The following is a 19,693-nucleotide window of genomic DNA, read 5'->3' as shown; positions in this document are numbered from 1 at the left end:
AGTTGTTTTTTCCATAAGTTCAAATCAGTTTTTGTAGTGGTCATTTCTGTACTTTTTTTGTTAATTTACCATGTTCTCAGGCACTGAACTAGCCACTTTGCATTTTCCCCCCTTATTTTACAGATAAGGATATTAAGAATCAAAATTGTAAATAAAAAATAAAGCTACCACCAATGAAATAGTAGGTCAAGGCAGTGATCATCAGTGACTGTTAAAGCCTTTAGATGACTACTTGACAAGGAACTTTATAACAGATGAATCAGGCCAACAATATTAGAACCCATTGCTCAGTACAAAAAGATAATCAGGCATTATGTGTTTTCTGAAAGTATAAAACACAACGTATGAAGCAATTTCAACAACAACAAAAAAAACCCCTGAATCTGATCAAGTCTCTGAGAGCTCACTATTAAATATTTTTCAATAAATAATTGGGATGCTGCTTGGCACCCGTAGCACAGTGGTTAGGGCTCCAGCCACATACATTGAGGCAGACAGGTTCAAACCCAGCCCAGGCCATCTGAAAAAGGCATTGTGGCAGGCGCCTGTAGTCCCAGCTACTTGGGAGGCTGAGGCAAGAGAATCACTTAAACCCAAGAGTTTGAGGTTGCTGTGAGCCGTGACGCCATGGCACACAGGGCGACAAAGTGAGACTCTGCCTCAAAAAAAAAAAAAATTGGGGTTGCTAAAAAAGGGCGACAAAGTGAGACTCTGCCTCAAAAAAAAATTGGGGTGCTAAAAAGGAAGAGAACTTGTAGTTTAAGAGATATAACCACCAAAGTAAATGTCTGGATCTTGTTTGCATCCCAATTTGAACAATGCCTGTTTTGTTTTTAGAAAGTATTAATTATGAAAATCTGAACACTGGATCGTTGATATTAAGGAATTATTTTTAAGTTCTTTTAGAGTCATACAGAGGTATGAAATAGTATTTACTGATGAAATGGTGTTTCTAGGATTTGCTTCAAGTTCTTCAAGTTCTTGTAGAGTCATATAGAGGTATGAAATGGTACTTACTGATGAAATGGTATTTCTAGATTTGCTTCAATATAATCCATGGAGACTGTGGGGAAGAAGTTGGTAAAGGGTAAAGATTACATAAATTTATCTTTGTGTTATAATTGTTGATGGTGAGTAATGGATGCATGGTGACTTGTGATACTGCTCTCTATATACTTTTTTGTTTGAAAACATCTAAATAAAAAGTAAAATGTCAGAGCAGACAGTGGGTACTCTATAATTATAGCACATGCTGGATTCAGTAAAGATTTTTGAAAACCAGGCTCCTATGTGTTTGCTTAAATCAGTAGATTATTGATAGACATGTTTATGGCAGTAGGTTTGCAGCAGTGGGAAAGAAACACTACATTCAACCTGTTCTATGTAGCTTTAGTCTCAGGAGCAGTTAAACTTTTTGAAAAATGTCATTAGGTTGCAATAAGGCAAGGAATACAGATATTTGAAATGGCTTTTCCATTTACATTCTAAGAGATAGGAACAACAAAAGTATCCTCCAGCAAGAACACTTACACAGAGCCACTCAGAACCTTCTGCTTCAGATGGGCCCATGCCTGAAGCATTAGCTATATCAAAGTTAATATGACTGTGAAGCCCAAACATTTAGCTAACTAAAATGAACATGTTCCCAAGAGAATCATGAGCCTTAGCCAAAGCCTCGAGGGAGCCATGTATAATTAGCTTCTCAAAAATGTCTTGAAGAAAGTTTCTCAGTTGCTCGAACATTGACCTATTGTAAAGACAGCTGGGATCTAAATTGATACTTGACATTTTGGTTCTAATTCTAGATTAATCTAGAAGGTTCAAATCATTAGAAATGCTCAAAAAACTGAAATTTTAGGATTATAATATACTGGAAATTTTTTTCTTTTTCTTTCCTTTCTCTCTCTTTTTTTTTTTTTTTTGAGATGGGGAAATTACACTCTAGAGTGCAGTGACATGACCATAGCTTACTGTAACCTTAAACTCCTGGCCTTAAACAATCCTCCTGTCTCAGCCTCCCATGCCCAGCCTGAAAGTTATATGTATTTTCTACTAATATTTCTAGTTGTGTTGGTTTATAGTTTGTAATTTAATTAGTTAAATATGGTATTGAGCAAGTTATTTAACTTCTGTATGCTTTATTTCTTCATACAGAAAGTAGAAATAATAATAGTCATCATAGTTTTCCAGAGAAACAGAACTGGTAGGAGATATATAAATAGATTGCATTTATTTCAAGGAACTGGCCTATGCAGTTGCAAAGGAACAAACAAGTCAAAATCTGTAGGGCTGGCTGGAAACTCTTAGGCAGAATCTGATGCTGCAGTCTTCAGGCAGAATCTCTTCTTTCTCAGAGAAACCTCAATTTTACTTGAAAGGCATTTCAGGCAGGTACAGTGGTTCACACATGTAATTCTAGCCCTCTGAGAAGCTGAGCAAGAGCACACTGTCTCTATTAAAAATAGAAAAATTAGCTGAGTATTGTTGTGGGCAAGTAGTCCCAGCTACTCAGGAGCCTGAGGCAGTAGGATCACTTGGACCACTTAGGATCACAGGAGTTTGAGGTTACTTATGAGCTATGCACTCTAACCTGGGCAACACAGTGAGACTCTGTCTCAACAAAAACGGAAAAAAAAAGGCATTTCAATTGATTGGATGAGGCCCACTCACATTATTGAAGATAATCTCTTTTTTTTTTTTCTTTTTTTTTTTTTTATTGTTGGGGATTCATTGAGGGTACAATAAGCCAGGTTACACTGATTGCAATTGTTAGGTAAAGTCCCTCTTGCAATCGAAGATAATCTCTTTTAAAGTCAATTGATTATAGTTGTTAACCACATCTATGAAATATCTGCACAACAACACCTAGATTAGGAAGCTGGGTACTGTAGCCTAGTCAAATTAACACATAAAATTAATTATCATAACTACTATTAAATTCATAAAATTATGATAATTAAATAAGTTAGTGCATATAATAGAGCCTAACACATAGAAGGCATTCATAAATTCTCAATAAAAGAGCTTTAGCTATATGTTATATTACATGATATCATATGTAACATCAAATGCTGCTTTGCCAGCATTTAGTAAATACTGGTAATATGCAAAGTTGTGTGTCTAACATTATAGGAGATTCAGTTGATAATCACTATAGAATCATATTATTTCTGCATGGGAGTGAACTATGGAGGTGATCTAGGCCAGCCTCTTACCTTACCCTGTTTCCCCGAAAATAAGACATCCTCCGAAAATAAGACCTACTTAAAAGACATCCCCTGAAAATAAGACCTAGCACATCTTTGGGAGCACACCTTAAAATAAGACACTGTCTTTTTTTCGGGGAAACAGGGTAGAAGGTGGAAGCCGAGGTCCAGTTTTTTGGTTTTTGTGTGTGTGCTATAACCAAAGTGTTTGGTTTTTTTTAATTTATAGTGATGAACAATACATGGAAAAAGCCCTGCCCTGTTACAGGTCAAGTCTGCCTAAAACACTGAACTGATAAAATAGAAATGTTTCTGCTTATCATTTAGACTTAAGGGCTTGATGCCTGAACTTTTCCACATTGACATCACTCTTACTTGAAATTTTTAGGTATCCCTTCTGTGGACTTAACAATGTACTAAATACTCCCGAGTAGTCTGGGGCTCATTAAGAATACACCTGGTTTTGGCTCGGTGCCTGTGGCTCAAGCAGCTAAGGCGCCAGCCACATATACCGGAGCTGATAGGTTCAAATCCAGCCCGGGCCCGCCAAAGAACAATGACGGCTGCAGCCAAAAACAAACAAACAAAACAGAATACACCTGGTTTTCAGCCACTGTGAAACTTAGCTGTTAGAGAAGTTGTCTTTTACTCCCTTCACGTTAACAAAAACTGCATTAGAACATTAATAACTTTTGCTAACATGAACCCATGTATGTGGTGAACCAAGTTATCAAGTACAGGCTACATTTGCCTGGGAGACTGGAAAACCTCTTCTCATAGAGGAAGTAGAAGTGGTATCCCCAAAGGCTTGTGATGTTCCATGGTTGCCACTGCAGTTTGTCATGATCTACAAACTTGAGTGGAGCTTATCCTCAGAGGTGTTTCCCAATGATCTTGGGACATGAAGGTGCTGGGGTAGCTGACTGAAGCCAGCTTTCCACAGAGGCTCCCATCCAGAGGGAGAGTTATAGGACAGAAATTTAGCAAGTAAGCTGGCAGATTCAAGCTGCGCCAAGAGTGGAGGTTGAAGAGCACATTTCAACCCTGCTGAGACGAGCTGCAACCCCAAGGATACAAACTAAAGGTGCAAAATCCATCACCAAGCGGATGGGAGTCCCCTCGCCCATGAGAACGGCTCAGAGTACCCCATTAACAAACGAGCAGAGTTCAAAAGTCCTCCCATTATACTCCACGGGAGAGATCCTCTAAAAACTGGACCTACTTCCCCTACTAGGGTGCCATGGTGCTCTCCTGCCAGGCATAAAACAGTATATATTCTCTACCTGCAATTCTGAGCTCCTAGCACTCCCCTCCACTCTCACTCTGAGGTCTGGAGGCCTGTCCCCCAGGAGTCCAGATTCTTGGGTGTTTTCTCGAGAGGTGTGGACAGGGCCTAAATTGCTGCTGGTCAGTGCTGATTCTGCGGCATGGGAGTAAGGAGAAGACGGTCAGTTGAGAGGGAACCACGCCGAAGTGGCGGTGCCCAAGGTGCAAACCAGCAGCCATTTTTGGCAACAGTAGGGCCTACCCCTGGATTTCCGGAGTCACACCTCCTGTCTCTCTGGGCAGCCAGAGGAGTCCAGGCATCTTCTCAGGTGGCAACCACCAGTGGAACAGATCTGGGACAGAAACGCAGACCCCATGAGTAAAGGGTTTGCCTGAGGCAGTACCAGCCTGGGTGGAGTGAGGGGACTAGAATATGCACGTGCAGTGCCGACAGACTTCCACGGCGGGGCTGACCCAGAGGACCACTTTACTGAGCCTAAGATGCACCCGGCCCTCAGGGGATCATCAGCCTAGACAAAAGAGGGCAGGAGGCTAGAACTGACAGCTAACTGTGCTGCAAATACAAACCTGCAGGGGAAAAGACAAAGCCTGAGGTGAAGGTTCTGTGAACTCAAAACAGCTTCTCTTCTTTAGCCGGGACAGAAACAAATTCCGCAAAGTTGTTCTGTCTGTCAGTAATATCAATCAGGGGCGGGGCTGGAACTGAATGCACAACCCAGCCTCCATCAAGTGCCCAAGGTTGTCAGGCCTCATCTCCCCCTGCCGGATAGTGGCAGAGAGCAGCAGCTTGGCTGAGGAAACAAAGATTTTCTTGTGATTCAGGCAGGTGCGAACCACTGGAGTATCTGCTCATTGGTGGCAACTGGGTCACAGCCCTGCGGGGTTATCAGTGACTGGGTGTGACAGAGGTGCAAGGTGGGGAAGGAGGCGTCTACCTACCCAGACTAATCTATTTGCTGGGTGGGTCCTCCTGACCTCACAGAGCACTGGAGCAAGTCATATTTGAGTTGTCAGCAGACCCCTGCAATCTAGTTGCCAGAGACCTTTTAACTCTCCTACCTGAGACAGGTGCTGACTCAGACAATTGATTTGGACCTTTTGAACTGAGCCAGTTGCCTAAGGACTATCTAAGTGGAGCCCTGGGTGTGTGGTTGTAGGAAGGTTTGATTCTCCTTTTCCAATTGTTGCCTATGGGGGGCGGGGTAACATATTGTTGATATTTCTCCCCAGCTGAGACTTCAACCCAGAGTAACTGATTCACTAGGGTCAGACAGAGACCAGCTGAAAACAAGACAGAGCCACTTAGCTACACCACACCAAGCAGGTCCCAGTTTCTCAGGCCATAGCACTGTACAGGTCCTCAGCAAAGCTCCAGAGGAAAAGGTAAAGATACCAATCCCAGCTTTTGGGCAAAGGCCTGGTTAATCACTACTGTTGGAACCCGAACCCAACTTTTCTTTATCCACTCATCTAGTCAAATGGTGTAAAATAGCCATGGGGCGGAATCAGCGGAAAAACTCCAGTAACATGAATAACCCAAGTAGATCAACCCCCTCAAGGAAAGAATTGAAATAGCATCAACTGTACAAAATCTCCCTAAAAAGAAAAGCTTCACGTCAGAATTCTAGCAAACTTTTAAAGAGGAACTAGTACCTATATTACTCAACCTGTTCCAAAATATAGAAAAAGAAGGAAGACTACCCAACACATTCTATGAAGCAAACATCACCCTGATCCCCAATCCAGGAAAAGACCCAACAAGAAAAGAAAAATATAGACCAATATCATTAATGAATATAGATGCAAAAATATTCAACAAGATCCTAACAAATAGAATCCAGCAACACATCAAAAAAATTATACATCATGACCAAGTGGGTTTTCTCCCACGGGCTCAAGGCTGGTTCAATATACGTAAATCTATAAATATAATTCAGCACATAAACAAATTAAAACACAAAGACCATATGATTCTCTCAATTGATACAGAAAAAGCTTTTGATAATATCCAACATCCCCTCATGATAAGAACACTTAAGGAAACTGTTCCTTAAGTTAAGGAAGGGACATGTCTTAAACTGATAGAGGCCATCTACAGCAAACCCACAGCCAATATCGTATTGAAATCATTTCCACTCAGATCAGGAACCAGACAAGGTTGCCCATTGTCTCCACTGCTCCTTAACATTGTAATGGAAGTTTTAGCCATCGCAATTAGGGAAGAAAAGGTGATCAAGGGTCAGAAGAGATCAAACTTTCACTCTTCACAGATGATATGATTGTATATCTGGAAAACACCAGGTGTTCTACTACAAAACTCTTAGAAGTGATCAAGGAATACAGCAGCATCTCAGGTTACAAAATCAACATTCATAAATCATTAGCCTTTATATATATCAACAATAGTCAAGCTGAAAAAACAGTCAAGGACTCTTTTCCATTCATAGTAGTGCCAAATAAGATGAAATACTTGGGAGTATGCGTAACAAAGGATGTGAAAGATCTCTACAAAGAGAACTATGAAACTTTAAGAAAAGAAATAGCTGAAGATGTTAACAGATGGAAAAACATACCATGCTCATGGCTGGGAAGAATCAACATTGTTAAAATGTCCATACTACCCAAAGCAATATATAATTTTAGTGCAATTCCTATTAAAGCTCCATTGTCATATTTTAAAGATCTTGAAAAAATAATACTTCGTGTTATATGGAATCAGAAAAAACCTCAAATAGCCAAGACATTACTCAGAAATAAAACAAAGCAGGAGGAATCACACTACCAGACCTCAGACTATCCTATAAATCGATAGTGATCAAAACAGCATGGTACTGGCACAAAAACAGAGCAGCAGATGTCTGGAACAGAATAGAGAACCAAGAGATGAACCTAGTTACTTACCGTTATTTGGTCTTTGACAAGCCTATTAAAAACATTTAGTGGGGAAAAGATTCCCTATTTAACAAATGGTGCTGGGTGAATTGGCTGGCGACCTGTAGAAGACTGAGACTGGATCCACACCTTTCACCATTAACTAAGATAGAAAAGATTTAAACTTAAAACATGAAACTATAAAAACACTAGAAGAAAGTGCAGGGAAAACTCTTGAAGAAATCGGCCTGGGTGAATATTTTATGAGGAATACTCCCCCGGCAATTGAAGCAGCTTCAAAAATACACTACTGGGACCTGATCAAACTAAAAAGCTTCTGCACAGCCAAGAACACAGTAAGTAAAGCAAGCAGACAGCCCTCAGAATGGGAGAAGATATTTGCAGGTTATGTCCCTGACAAAGGTTTAATAACCAGAATCCACAGAGAACTCAAATGTATAAGCAAGAAAAGAACAAGTGATTCCATCACAGGCTGGGCAAGGGACTTGAAGAGAAACTTCTCTGAAGAAGATAGGCGCATGGCCTACAGACATATGAAAAAATGCTCATCATCCTTAATCATCAGAGAAATGCAAATCAAATCTTCATTGAGATATCATCTAACTCCAGTAAGATTAGCCCATATCACAAAATCCCAAGACCAGAGATGTTGGCATGGAGAAAAGGGGACACTTCTACACTGCTGGTGGGAATGCACATTAATACATTCCTTTTGGAAAGATGTTTGGGAACACTTAGAAATCTAAAAATAGATCTGCCATTCAATCCTAGAATTCCTCTACTAGGTAAATACCCAGAAGACCAAAAATCACATTGTAACAAAGATATTTGTACCAGAATGTTTATGGCAGCCCAATTCATAATTGCTAAGTCATGGAAAAAGCCCAAGTGCCCATTGATCCACAAATGGATTAATAAATTGTGGTATATGTACACCGTGGAATATTATGCAGCCTTAAGGAAAGATGGAGACTTTACCTCTTTCATGTTTACATGGATGGAGCTGGAACATATTCTTCTTAGTAAAGTATCTCAAGAATGGAAGAAAAAAGGGCGGTGTCTGTGGCTCAGGAAGTAGGGCGCCGGTCCCATATGCCGGAGGTGGCAGGTTCAAACCTAGCCCCCGCCAAAAAAAAAAAAAAAAAAGAATGCAAGAAAAAGTACCCAATGTACTCAGCCCTACTATGAAACTAATTTATTGTTTTCACATGAAAGCTATAACCCAGGGCGGCGCCTGTGGCTCAGTGAGTAGGGCGCCGGCCCCATATGCCAAGGGTGGCGAGTTCAAACCCAGCCCCGGCCAAACTGCAACAACAACAACAAAAAAAGTAGCCGGGCGTTGTGGCGGGCGCCTGTAGTCCCAGCTGCTCGGGAGGCTGAGGCAAGAGAATCACGTAAGCCCAAGAGTTAGAGGTTGCGGTGAGCTGTGTGACGCCACGGCACTCTACCCAAGGGCGGTACAGTGAGACTCTGTCTCTACAAAAAAAAAAAAAAAAAAAAAGCTATAACCCAGTTACAACCTAAGAATAGGGGGAAAGGGAGGAGAGGGAGGGGGGAGATGGGTAGAGGAAAGGGGATTGGTGGGATTACACCAGTGGTGCATCTTACGAGGGTATATGTGAAACTTGGTAAACGGTCTGTGAAGTTAGTGAATGATGCCCCATGATTATATCAATGTACACAGCTATGATTTAATAAAAAAAAGATAAAAGTCGATGAGTTCATGACTCACAATCTGTCTTTTTTTTTTTTTTTTTTTTGTAGAGACAGAGTCTCATTTTGTCCCCCTCAGTAGATTGCTGTGTCATCACAGCTCACAGCAACCTCCAACTCATGGGCTTAGGCATTTCTCTTGCCTCAGCCTCCTGAGTAGCTGGGACTACAGGCACCTGCCACAACACCCAGCTATTTTTTTGTTGTAGTTTGGAGGGGCTGGGTTCAAACCTGCCACCCTCGGTATGTGGGGCCGGCACCCTACTCATTGAGCCACAGGTGCCACTCATCACAATCTGTCTTTTGACAAAATCAACAAAGATTTTGATCCACTCAGGGGAGACGGTTCAAACTGTTTTAAAGGTTTAAATTCAGGGCGGTGCCTGTGGCTCAGTGAGAAGTGGGCCGGCCCCATATGCCAAGGGTGGCGGGTTCAAACCCAGCCCCGGCCAAACTGCAACAACAAAAAAAATAGCCGGGCGTTGTAGCGGGCGCCTGTAGTCCCAGCTGCTATGGAGGTTGAGGCAAGAGAATTGTGTAACCCCAAGAGTTAGAGGTTGCTGTGAGCCGTGTGACGCCACCCGAGGGCGGTACAGTGAGACTCTGTCTCTACAAAAAAAAAAAAAGGTTTAAATTCAAAAGAGAAAAATACATTGTTCGCATCTTGATCTGATAGGAGCAGGCCAACAGGTCAGGAGAAGTTCTTCCAAGGTTGCAGCCTCTTAGACCTTCACTTTAGGCAATAGTTTTATGTGTGTAATTCATAAATCTCTGTAATCAAGAACAAGGCTAATTCAATCATAAATCTATTATCTGTACTCTCCTTCACATAAATAATTATCTCATTTAGGAATATTTTAACATAATAAAAGTAATTTCTGTTCCGTGGTATACATATTTTTTAAAAAGTAATTTATACAAAAACCCCTACATTACTCTTTAGGACACTTTGGAATTTTACAAAGTACGTTTCAGTTGTAGGTAGAGCAAGTGTTATCATCCCTGCTTTACTGAGGAGAAGTCTAAGGCTCAGAGTTATAAAGTAAGTGGCTGCTGCCGAATTCCTTGTGAAGTGTGCTCTTTGCCATATTACTCTGCTGGCCGGGTCTGGTAGATATAAGTTAGAGAGAAGCTATTTCATCAACCCTATAGTTCTTTTCCTTACTTCCTTACTTCTTAAGTAAAGGCAGTCTTTACCTGTACTTAATCATGTTTAAATTTAACTTTTTGACGTTGGTTTAAACAAATGGCAGTAAATCTTTTTAAACCTGTAGCTAAGTCTAGTTGGAAAAAACTCCTCTGCAACACTTAAAAAATATGCCTGGCGGCTTTGAAGTTAGCAAATTTATTTTTATCTTTTTCTTGCTCTGAAAATTAATCTTAACTTTTTCAGTAATGTACACCTTTGGACTGGTCCTAAACGTGCCTGTAGTAGTGATTATTTTGCTGGGTTTTATGAGCATGCTTATGAATTTGGGTCTTATTCTTATTTAACTAATCATAATTGTCTGAAACTTAAATTTTGGAAGGTTTTCCCTGCATTTTTTAAGTCAGCCAGGTTATAATGGTAGCTCTGAAACTTATATATGCACTTTTTACTCTTTGCCAAATATTTCTCCAGCAAATATAAGATTTACATGAGCTGTGTGTGGTGGCTCATACCTTTAAAAGTCTGAGGTGTGTAGATTGCTGGAGCTCAGGAGTTTAAGACCAGCCTGAGCAAGAGCAAGATCCCATCTCTACTAAAAATAGAAAAACTAAGTGGGTGTTGTGGCGGGTGCCTATAGTCCCAGCTACTTAGGAGGCTAAGGCAAGAAGATCTTGAGCCTAAGTGTTTGAGGTTGCTATGAGCTATGATACTAGGGTACTCTACCCAGGGCAACTGAGTGCACTCTGTCTAAAAAAAAAAGATTTTCTTTCAGACATGGGGTCTCACTCATCCCCCCTCACTCCTAGCTGGAGTGCAGGAGGATTATTATAGCTCACTACAACCTTTAATCCTGGACTCAACTGATCCTTCTGTCTCAGCCTCCTGAGTAGCTTGGGACTACAAGCATACACCACCATACCCAACTAATTTTTCTAATTTTTTGTAGAGACTGGGGTTTTGCTATGTTGATCAGGCTGGCCTAAAACTCCTGACCTCAAGCAATCTTCACATCTCTCATGCCACAATGGATTAGCAAGCTGTGGTATATGTATACCATGGAATGAATACTATTCAGCCATTAAAAAAGATGGAGACTTTACATCTTTTGTATTAACCTGGATGGAGTTGAAACACATTCTTCTTAATAAAGTGTCACAAGAATGGAAAAGCAAGTATCCAATGTACTCAATACTAATATGAAGCCAGTAGATGATTGAATACACCAACACAAGAGAAAAACTCAATTCAAGTTGGGGTAAGGAGGAATGAGGGAGGGGGGAAAGCTTCGATATATGTATACCATGGAATACTATTCAGCTATTTAAAAAGGTGGAGACTTCACATCACATATTAACCTGGATTGAGATGGAAAACATTCTTCATAGTAAAACATCACAAGAATGGAGAAGCAAGAATCCAGTGTACTCAGTTGTAATATGAAGGCAGTAGAGAATCTAATACAAGGGGGGGGGGTAGTAGAATAAGAGAGCGGGGAGAGGAGAGGAGAAAAGGGGAAGGGGGTTCACTGTGTGTGGCACACCTCTTGGGGGCGGGACACAATTATAGAATGGAGTTTACATAACAAATGCAATCAGTGTAACCTAATTCTTTGTACTCTCAGTGAATCCCAAATCAAAAAAAAAAAAATGGATTCTCTCTAAATTACTGGTGTGCCAAGTGAATAAAGGTATTATGTTACATAGTCTCATTGCACCATGCTGTGTCTTTCCTGTCATAAAAATTTCTTGCTTTTTATGTATGCCACATGGTCATCATTTTTGGAATTAGCATGTTTTAGGGGAGAAATGTTGTCCTTGATCTTCTGTCCTTCCTCATGGCATTCTCTTGGTTTCTCTTTTCGTTTACAACATTCACCCTATTCTAGAGCAGTGATTCTCAACCTTCCTAATGCCGCAGCCCTTTAATACAGTTCCTGTGGGTCGCAACCCACAGGTTGAGTATACTGATACTGTTTGGGGGCTTGTTTTTGCCTGCCACCTAAAGCTCAAAATCTACTGTAGGAGTTCTTAACTTATTATTAACCCTTTTTTTTCTTCCACACCAGGTCTCACTCTGTTGCCCAGGCTAGCGTGCAGTGGCACAATCATAGTTCACTGCAGCCTCAAACTCCTGGGTTCAGGCTATCCTCCTGCCTTAACCTCCAAGTAGCTGCGACCATAGGCATGAGCCACTGTGCCAGGCTAATTTTTTATAGAAACGGGATCTCATTGAGTTGCTTAGTCTGGGCTCAAACTCCTGGCCTCAAGCAATCCTTCTGCCTCAGCCTCCCAAAGTGCTAGGTTTATAGGCATGAACCACCATGCCTGGCCCCTTGGTATGATGAAAGCTATACAGTATTCTCTGAGAAAAAATGTACATATGTACAAACAAAAGTTCAAGAGGTTCATGGATTCCATGGTAAGGACTCTTTTTATAGATTGGGTGCTCCTTCAGAGCAATACCTGAGTTTAATTGACCTTTGTGTCTGTGGCAGAGCCTACTGCATGTACAGGAGATACTCAGTAAATAGTTTTCTGAATTGGTAAATTGGAATGCAAAATGGGAATGTTTCAGTTTCTTATTACAGAATTTCTAAACACAGTTTTTTTCTTTGTTTCCATAGGCTTTCATCTGAGTGGCACAGTAACTGAACTGGCCACTGCTTCTGAACCAGCAGCGACTTATAAAGTTGCAATCAGTTTTGATCGATGCAAAATCACCTCAGTGACATGTGGCTGTGGAAACAAGGATATTTTCTACTGTGCTCACGTGGTAGCACTCTCACTCTACAGAATCCGTAAACCAGACCAAGTCAAATTGCGTCTTCCTATCTCAGAAACCCTTTTCCAGATGAATAGGGACCAGCTACAAAAGTTTATTCAGTATTTAATCACAGCACACCACACTGAAGTTCTTCCTACCGCACAGAAACTGGCAGATGAGATTCTGTCCTCCAACTCAGAAATCAACCAAGTGAACGGTAATGGTACATTTTTGTTGCAAAAATAGTCTTTTTCACCACCACTGTCACCAAAGCAACCTTTTTACCTCTACTATGTTGCATGTTCAGAGGTTGGGACATTTCTACAATTGTAATTACTTAACCTTAATCAGTTCATTCTATTCAAACAACTGTGTTTTAACTCTTAGTTTCTTTTTTTTTTTTTTTTTTTTGGCTTTTGGCCAGGGCTGGGTTTGAACCCACCACCTCCGGCATATGGGACCGGCGCCCTACCCCTTGAGCCACAGGCACCACCCTAACTCTTAGTTTCTTAAAGTAATCCAATTGTCTGTCTTAAAGGTTTTAATGAAAAAGGACAGAGAATGTTAGAGATATATATTGGTCTTGTTTAGGGACTTTCTTTGTTGATACAATTCCTATCCTTAGGAGTCTAAAATATTCGACAGAGAAAGCATGAAATAATTTGTGTCACTCAGTGGATTAAGATGGGTATGAGAATTTACTTGACATTTCAGGATCCTACATAGCATCAGAGTTATCCTAAGGAGCATCTATTAGCATTGTGCTCGTGAGCTATAAAGTAGAAGTCCATGGGTGGAGAAAGAGTTTAGGTTCATTCATTCAGCAGCTATTTATTGAGAACTGCCATGTATGAGGAATAGTGCTGATTGTTGAAAGAATAATACAGACATAGTTCCTGCCTTTAAGTAGCTTATAATCTGATACAACAGACAGGTCTAAAATAACTGAAATATATGCTTGTGGGTTGTTTGTTTTTTTTTTTTTTTGTGGAGGGGGTGTCTTTGTTTTTTTAATGACAGTTTTACTCTGTCACCCAGACTGGAGTACAGAGAAGTGATCATAGTTTACTGCAGCCTCAAACTCCTGGGCTCAGGCATTCCTCCTGACCTAGCCTCTCAAGTACTTGGGACTATAGGAACATTTACAGTGCCTGGCTAGTTTTTTCTTATTTTCTTTTTAGAGACAGTGTCTCACTATGTTACCCAGGCTGGTCTTGAACTCATTGCCTCAAATGATCCTTCCACCTCAGCCTCCTGAGTCTCTGGGATTACAGAACATGAGCCACTGCATCTGACTCAATCATTGCTTGCTTTTATAATGAAGCCAGATTGTGGAAACTTAATGATAGACAACTACTGAAGAATTTTGAGAAGAGGAGTTAAATGAGCCAATTTTTCATTTTGTTTGTTAGGCCCTATTATGTTCTAGGCATTATTCAAGGATATATATATATATATATATAGCTTAATTCATTTAGTTTTTAAAACTACTCTGCAAGGTATAATGATCTCTACTTTATAAATAAGGAAATTATTTATATTCAAGGCTTATTTGACTTCAAAATTTATATATTTTTATGTTTCTTTAAGCTACCTCTCTCTTTTTTGGAAGCTAACTTTGCTACTAGTATGAAAGAAAAAATGAGGCCAGGTGGGTAGCCTGCATAATACAGTGGTCCCTATATCTTTTCTAATTGTTCAGTAAAGCCAATCAAGTCCTATACCCAAACTTGGCATTCTTCAAATACAAGGATAGTCAGAAAGATAGGCTTCTGTGAGCTCTTGCTAACTAGCAAAAGTGTTCTATTGCTTTATACTCAAAGTTGTAATGTTTACATAATAACTGAGCTTACTCTATTTGAGAATAGTTCTCGATATCTCTTATCCCATATAGGGAGGCTGTTTTACTTCTCTGGCCTCAACAAATCTAGAGCTCTTAGAGACTTGAATTCTGCCCCATCTCCCAGATCTGTAGCACCAGAGAGAAGAATAGCTCTATTCCCCAATAACTGGGCTATGGCCTGCTTTTGTGCCTTATTCCCAATATCTTTTTCCCAGGATTATTTATTTCAAAGCTTTCTTGCCTTTTCTTGAACTGATCACCTTGGTTCAAGACCTGGCTGCACCTGTTTTTGTTCACCACCACTGTCACCAGAACAACCCTCTCCCCTCATTACCACTGTACTAAAGAAACTTTTATGCCTTGTTATATCTACCATCCCAAGATCTTATTATTTATTTGATGATAAGTTGAAATTGTCACACTGAACTTGAGATGTGATTCTCAACCTTCCTCAGGAACTATTACTTCAGTGTACGTGTTTATCCCATACTTAGATTAACTTTCTACCCCAGGTTCTACAGTATTCCACAGGGCCCTTCCTGATCTATTTCTAGTAACCAGTGCTGGTGTAGGCAGTGATATGAAAAATGAAAATACCATAGAGGAAAAATGAACTGTACTCAACATCTAGGTGTGTAGGATGACTGAGAAGTGAAGAAGATGATGATGATGAAAGCTGCATTCTAGAATGTCTAGCTAGGATGGCATTGATGGATTTGATAATGCTGTTGCCATTCATTTAGTGAACAAAAGCAAAAGAGGAGAAAGGAATTTGAAAGGAAGATGAATTCAGTTTAAGTCTGAGATGCTTATAGAACACTTAGGTGAAGATTTTGATAAACAGTTAGATATCTGGAACTGAAGAGGAAAGTCAATAACATAGAGAGATTTCAAGTAATATTTCTGTTCCCTGCTGAATTTTCAAACACTTAGAAAATCTTCTCCCCTCTCCCTAACCTCACTTCTCACCAAGACTTAAAATAACAGGAATAAGATTTCTAAAACTGCTAGCTGCCTACTTTTAATCTCAAAAGCAGACCCAGGCTTTGCTCTACTCCCCATTTCCCTGAAACCATTTCTTGTATTAGTCCTTATATCTGTTTATAGCTAGACATTGCCTTGTTCTGTCTGGATTGGTGATTCATATTTGGACCACCTTCCAACTCCATGCCTTGTTTGTGATTTGCTGTGGTAATTCTATACTTCAAGATTATTTGGGATACAGCATTCTGGTCAGGACTTCTGTTCCTCTGATAGAAAGATTGAAGGCCAAGATAAAAGTAAGATAGCCTGAAGATTCAGGTCAAGAACCATGTTTGCTAATTTCTGAGTGTCAACAGGCATGCCACTAAAAAATAATAAATGCTCTATAAGTGTTTGTTGAATGAATATATTCTTGAATATACAGGTAGTGAAAGAGGAACCAGTATAGGAATTAGCAAAGTAAAATGAGAAAAAGCTAGCAAGTTATTATCAAAGTCAGTGAAGCATTGAAATTCAAGAAAAGAATGGTCAACAGTGTGGAATACTGTGGAAGATACAAAACAGAACCAACAAACATAGACAATTTGGGGGAAAATAGAGAATATGCAGAAAGAAGGAAACTTTGAAAAATTATTAATATCATTATAGAAATAAAAAGATATTGTAATCATAAAATAAAAACTAGCTGCAAAAACAAACTCAGAGAACAGAAAAGAATGAATATTATAAATTCTATGACAGAACATTTTAAAACTCAATAGAAGTGTTTGAAAATAAAGTTAAGGCAAGTTCCTATAGAATAGAGCAAAAAGACAAAGAAATGAAAAATAAGAGAAAAAAGATGTCAAAAATTAAGAGAATGATTCCTGGAATTCAAATGTTAAATAATAGAGGTTTCAGAAATATTTTAATAGAAAACAGAGGTAAAGAATGCATTAATGGAATAATTCCAGAAAATTTTCTACAACAAAAAGCATGTGAGCTTCCAAATAAAGGATTGCACCAAATGCTCAGCAAAGGGAATAGAAGAATCTTTTTAATAAGTAGTGATGGATCAGTTGGATATTCATATGGAAAAAAATCAAAACTCGATTTCTACCTCATACCATACAGAAAAGTCAATTGCAGATGGACTGCAGATATAAATATGAAAAGTAAAAGAATAAAACTTATGGAAGAGAATATCTTCATGTCCTTGAGGTAGGGAAAACTTTGTTTAATAGGAAAAGACTGATAAATTGGACTACATTAAAAAATTTAAACTATCAGAGATATCAGTAAGAGACTGAAAAGACAAGCAAATAGTGGGAGAAGGTATTTATAATGCATATAGCAGACAAATGCATAAATAACCCCTACAAAGAGTAAAATGGATAAGAGAGTCAAAGAAGCACTTCACAAAAGCCTATCCAAATGACTGATAAACAGATTAAAAGGTGCCTTAACTAGTTACTGAGCCAGGAAATGCAAATTAAAAGTACAATGAGATACTAGTAGATATCCACAAAAATGGATAAACTTTAAAACTTTCAATATTGGTGAAGATTTTGAGTAGCTTAAACTAATATATTGCAGGTGGCAATATAACTTGTGGTCACTTTGGGAAACTATTTGGCATCATCTAACATATGAATACCTTATGACCCAGAAATTCTTTTCCTAGATGTCTGTCCAATGGAAATGATTAGCATAATTTGCTATAGCCTAAAATAAAAATAGTCAGTAGAAATCATCAGTAGAATGGCTAAATTGATACATTCCTATAATGAAATCTAAACACCAATAAACATAAGTACTGCTAAACACAAAAATGTAGGTAGATCATGCCTGTAATGTCAGCCCTTTGAGAGGCTTGAGGCTAGGAGTTCAAGACCACTAAGGCAACATAGCAAGACTCCGTTTAGAGGCTGAGCATAGTGGCTCACATCTATAATCCTAGCACTCTGGGAAGCCACGGCAGGTGGATCACCTGAGTTCAGGAGTTCAAGACCAGCTTGAGCAAGAGTGAGACCCCCGTCTCTAAAAATAGTTAGGCATTGTGGTGGGTACCTGTAGTTACAGCTACTCAGGAGGGTGAGGCAGAAGGATCTCTTGAGCCTAGGAGTTTGAGGCTGCAGTGAGTTATAATCATGCCACTGCACTGTAACCCAGGCAACAGAGTGAGACCCTGTCTCAAAAATAATAATAATAATAGAAGTGTAAAAAGTCAAAAATAATAATAATATTAAGACATATTTGACTTCACAGAAAAGCAAAAGAAGAAAATATTCACTCTCTTGGGGGGGAAAGTACACTGTTTGCATATCTGTATTTCCTTCTAGGCTTTTCTCCCACAGAGTGGTATCCATAGACCTTGGAAGAGGCTACAATGGGGACTTAGGTGAATATGAAACTAGCTTTAGATCACTTACAGTTGACCACACAGCTGAAAAAGCCCTTATTAAAGCTGAATAACCTATCTCTATTTGAATATGTTCTCAGAGTGCCTCTCCAGCTGAATGTGTAGCATGTGAAGTCAGGGGATTTGTTTCCACTGTTCCCATTCCTTACAGGTGCCCCCGACCCCACAGCTGGGGCTGGCATTGACGATGAGAACTGTTGGCATTTGGATGAAGAACAGGTGAAAGAACAAGTGAAGCTTTTTCTCTCCCAGGGGGGTTACTATGGGTCTGGAAAGCAACTCAACTCAATGTTTGCCAAGGTAAGATATGAAAAGATGTTCTTTTTAGGTTAAAGTGGTCTCACTACACTTCAGGCTTCATGCATTGTATGTACCTAGCTCACTTGACCTAGCCTAAATACTTGAAATCTAGTGGAAGAGGCTGATCAGAGCAGATCTGAACAGGTTGCATCCAGGGAGCCCTACTACCTCACGCTAGTAAGCCTTTTCCTTCTGCACCACTCTCTAAATGAGTTAGCATTACTGGAATGTTTTAGCAATAAAACTACCTCCTTTCTGCTTTTAACCCAGTTGCTGCCCATTAAAGTCCTGAAGAGTAGAGTTTCAACATTGTCCCTAACAAGATTTAGTATTTTAAAACTCGTAGCTTTCACAGAGGCTTTGTTTTTCATAAGACATAATTAGTAAGACATAATTCACATACTGTACAATTCACCTATTTAAAGTGTAACAGTTCAATGGCTTTTCCTATCTTAATAGATACATGTAGTCATCACCACACTCAACTTTAGAATATCATTATCACCGCAAAAAAAAAAATGCCATACTCTTACCTGTCACCTTCCTGTCGTCCACATCTCCCTTTCCCAGCCCTAAACAACCACTTATCTACTTTGCGTCCCTATAGATTTCCCTATTATGGCGTTTTATTCATATAGTATGAAGTATTTTGTGACTGACTTCTTTCACTTAGCATAACATTTTCAAGATTCATCCATGTTGTAGCATGAATCAGTGTTTCATTCCTTTTAACGGCCAAATAATAGTGATGTATGGGTACCCACATTTTGTTTATTCATCTGTTAGTGAACATTTCGGTTGTTTCTACTTTCTGGCTATTATGAATCATAAACATTCTTATACAAATTTAAGGCAGACATATATCTTCATTTCTCTCTTGTAGTATAATTAATGATCATAGAGTAACTCTGTTTAATCATTTAAGGAACTGCCAGATGGTTACCCAAGGTAGCTGTATCATTTTACCTTCCCACCAACAGTGTATGAGGTTCCAATTTCTTTACATCCTGGCCAGTGCGTATTGTTATCTTTTTTATTCTACCCATCCTAGTGGGTATGAGTTGTATCTCATTGTGAACATCAGGGTTTCTTGGTTATACCAAGACATAGAGCCAGAGGCCTTCTGTCTGGCTCTTTTGGATATATTGTGCTCC

At 39.5% G+C, this 19,693-nt stretch overlaps 1 protein-coding gene across 1 annotated transcript in view; it reads left to right on the top strand.

Annotated features, from left to right (window-relative positions):
* Positions 1-19,693, top strand: part of ZSWIM5 (zinc finger SWIM-type containing 5) — a 214,886-nt gene that overhangs the window by 139,978 nt on the left and 55,215 nt on the right. Inside the window, exons 2-3 of the mRNA XM_053576771.1 lie at positions 12,872-13,228; positions 18,391-18,539. Of these exons, the coding sequence (XP_053432746.1) occupies positions 12,872-13,228; positions 18,391-18,539 (506 nt within the window). The remainder of the gene's footprint in view (positions 1-12,871; positions 13,229-18,390; positions 18,540-19,693) is intronic.

This window comes from Nycticebus coucang, chromosome 22 (genome assembly GCF_027406575.1).
Source record: "Nycticebus coucang isolate mNycCou1 chromosome 22, mNycCou1.pri, whole genome shotgun sequence".
NCBI classification, from domain to species: domain Eukaryota; kingdom Metazoa; phylum Chordata; class Mammalia; order Primates; family Lorisidae; genus Nycticebus; species Nycticebus coucang.
This window is presented reverse-complemented; position numbering and strand designations above follow the sequence as displayed.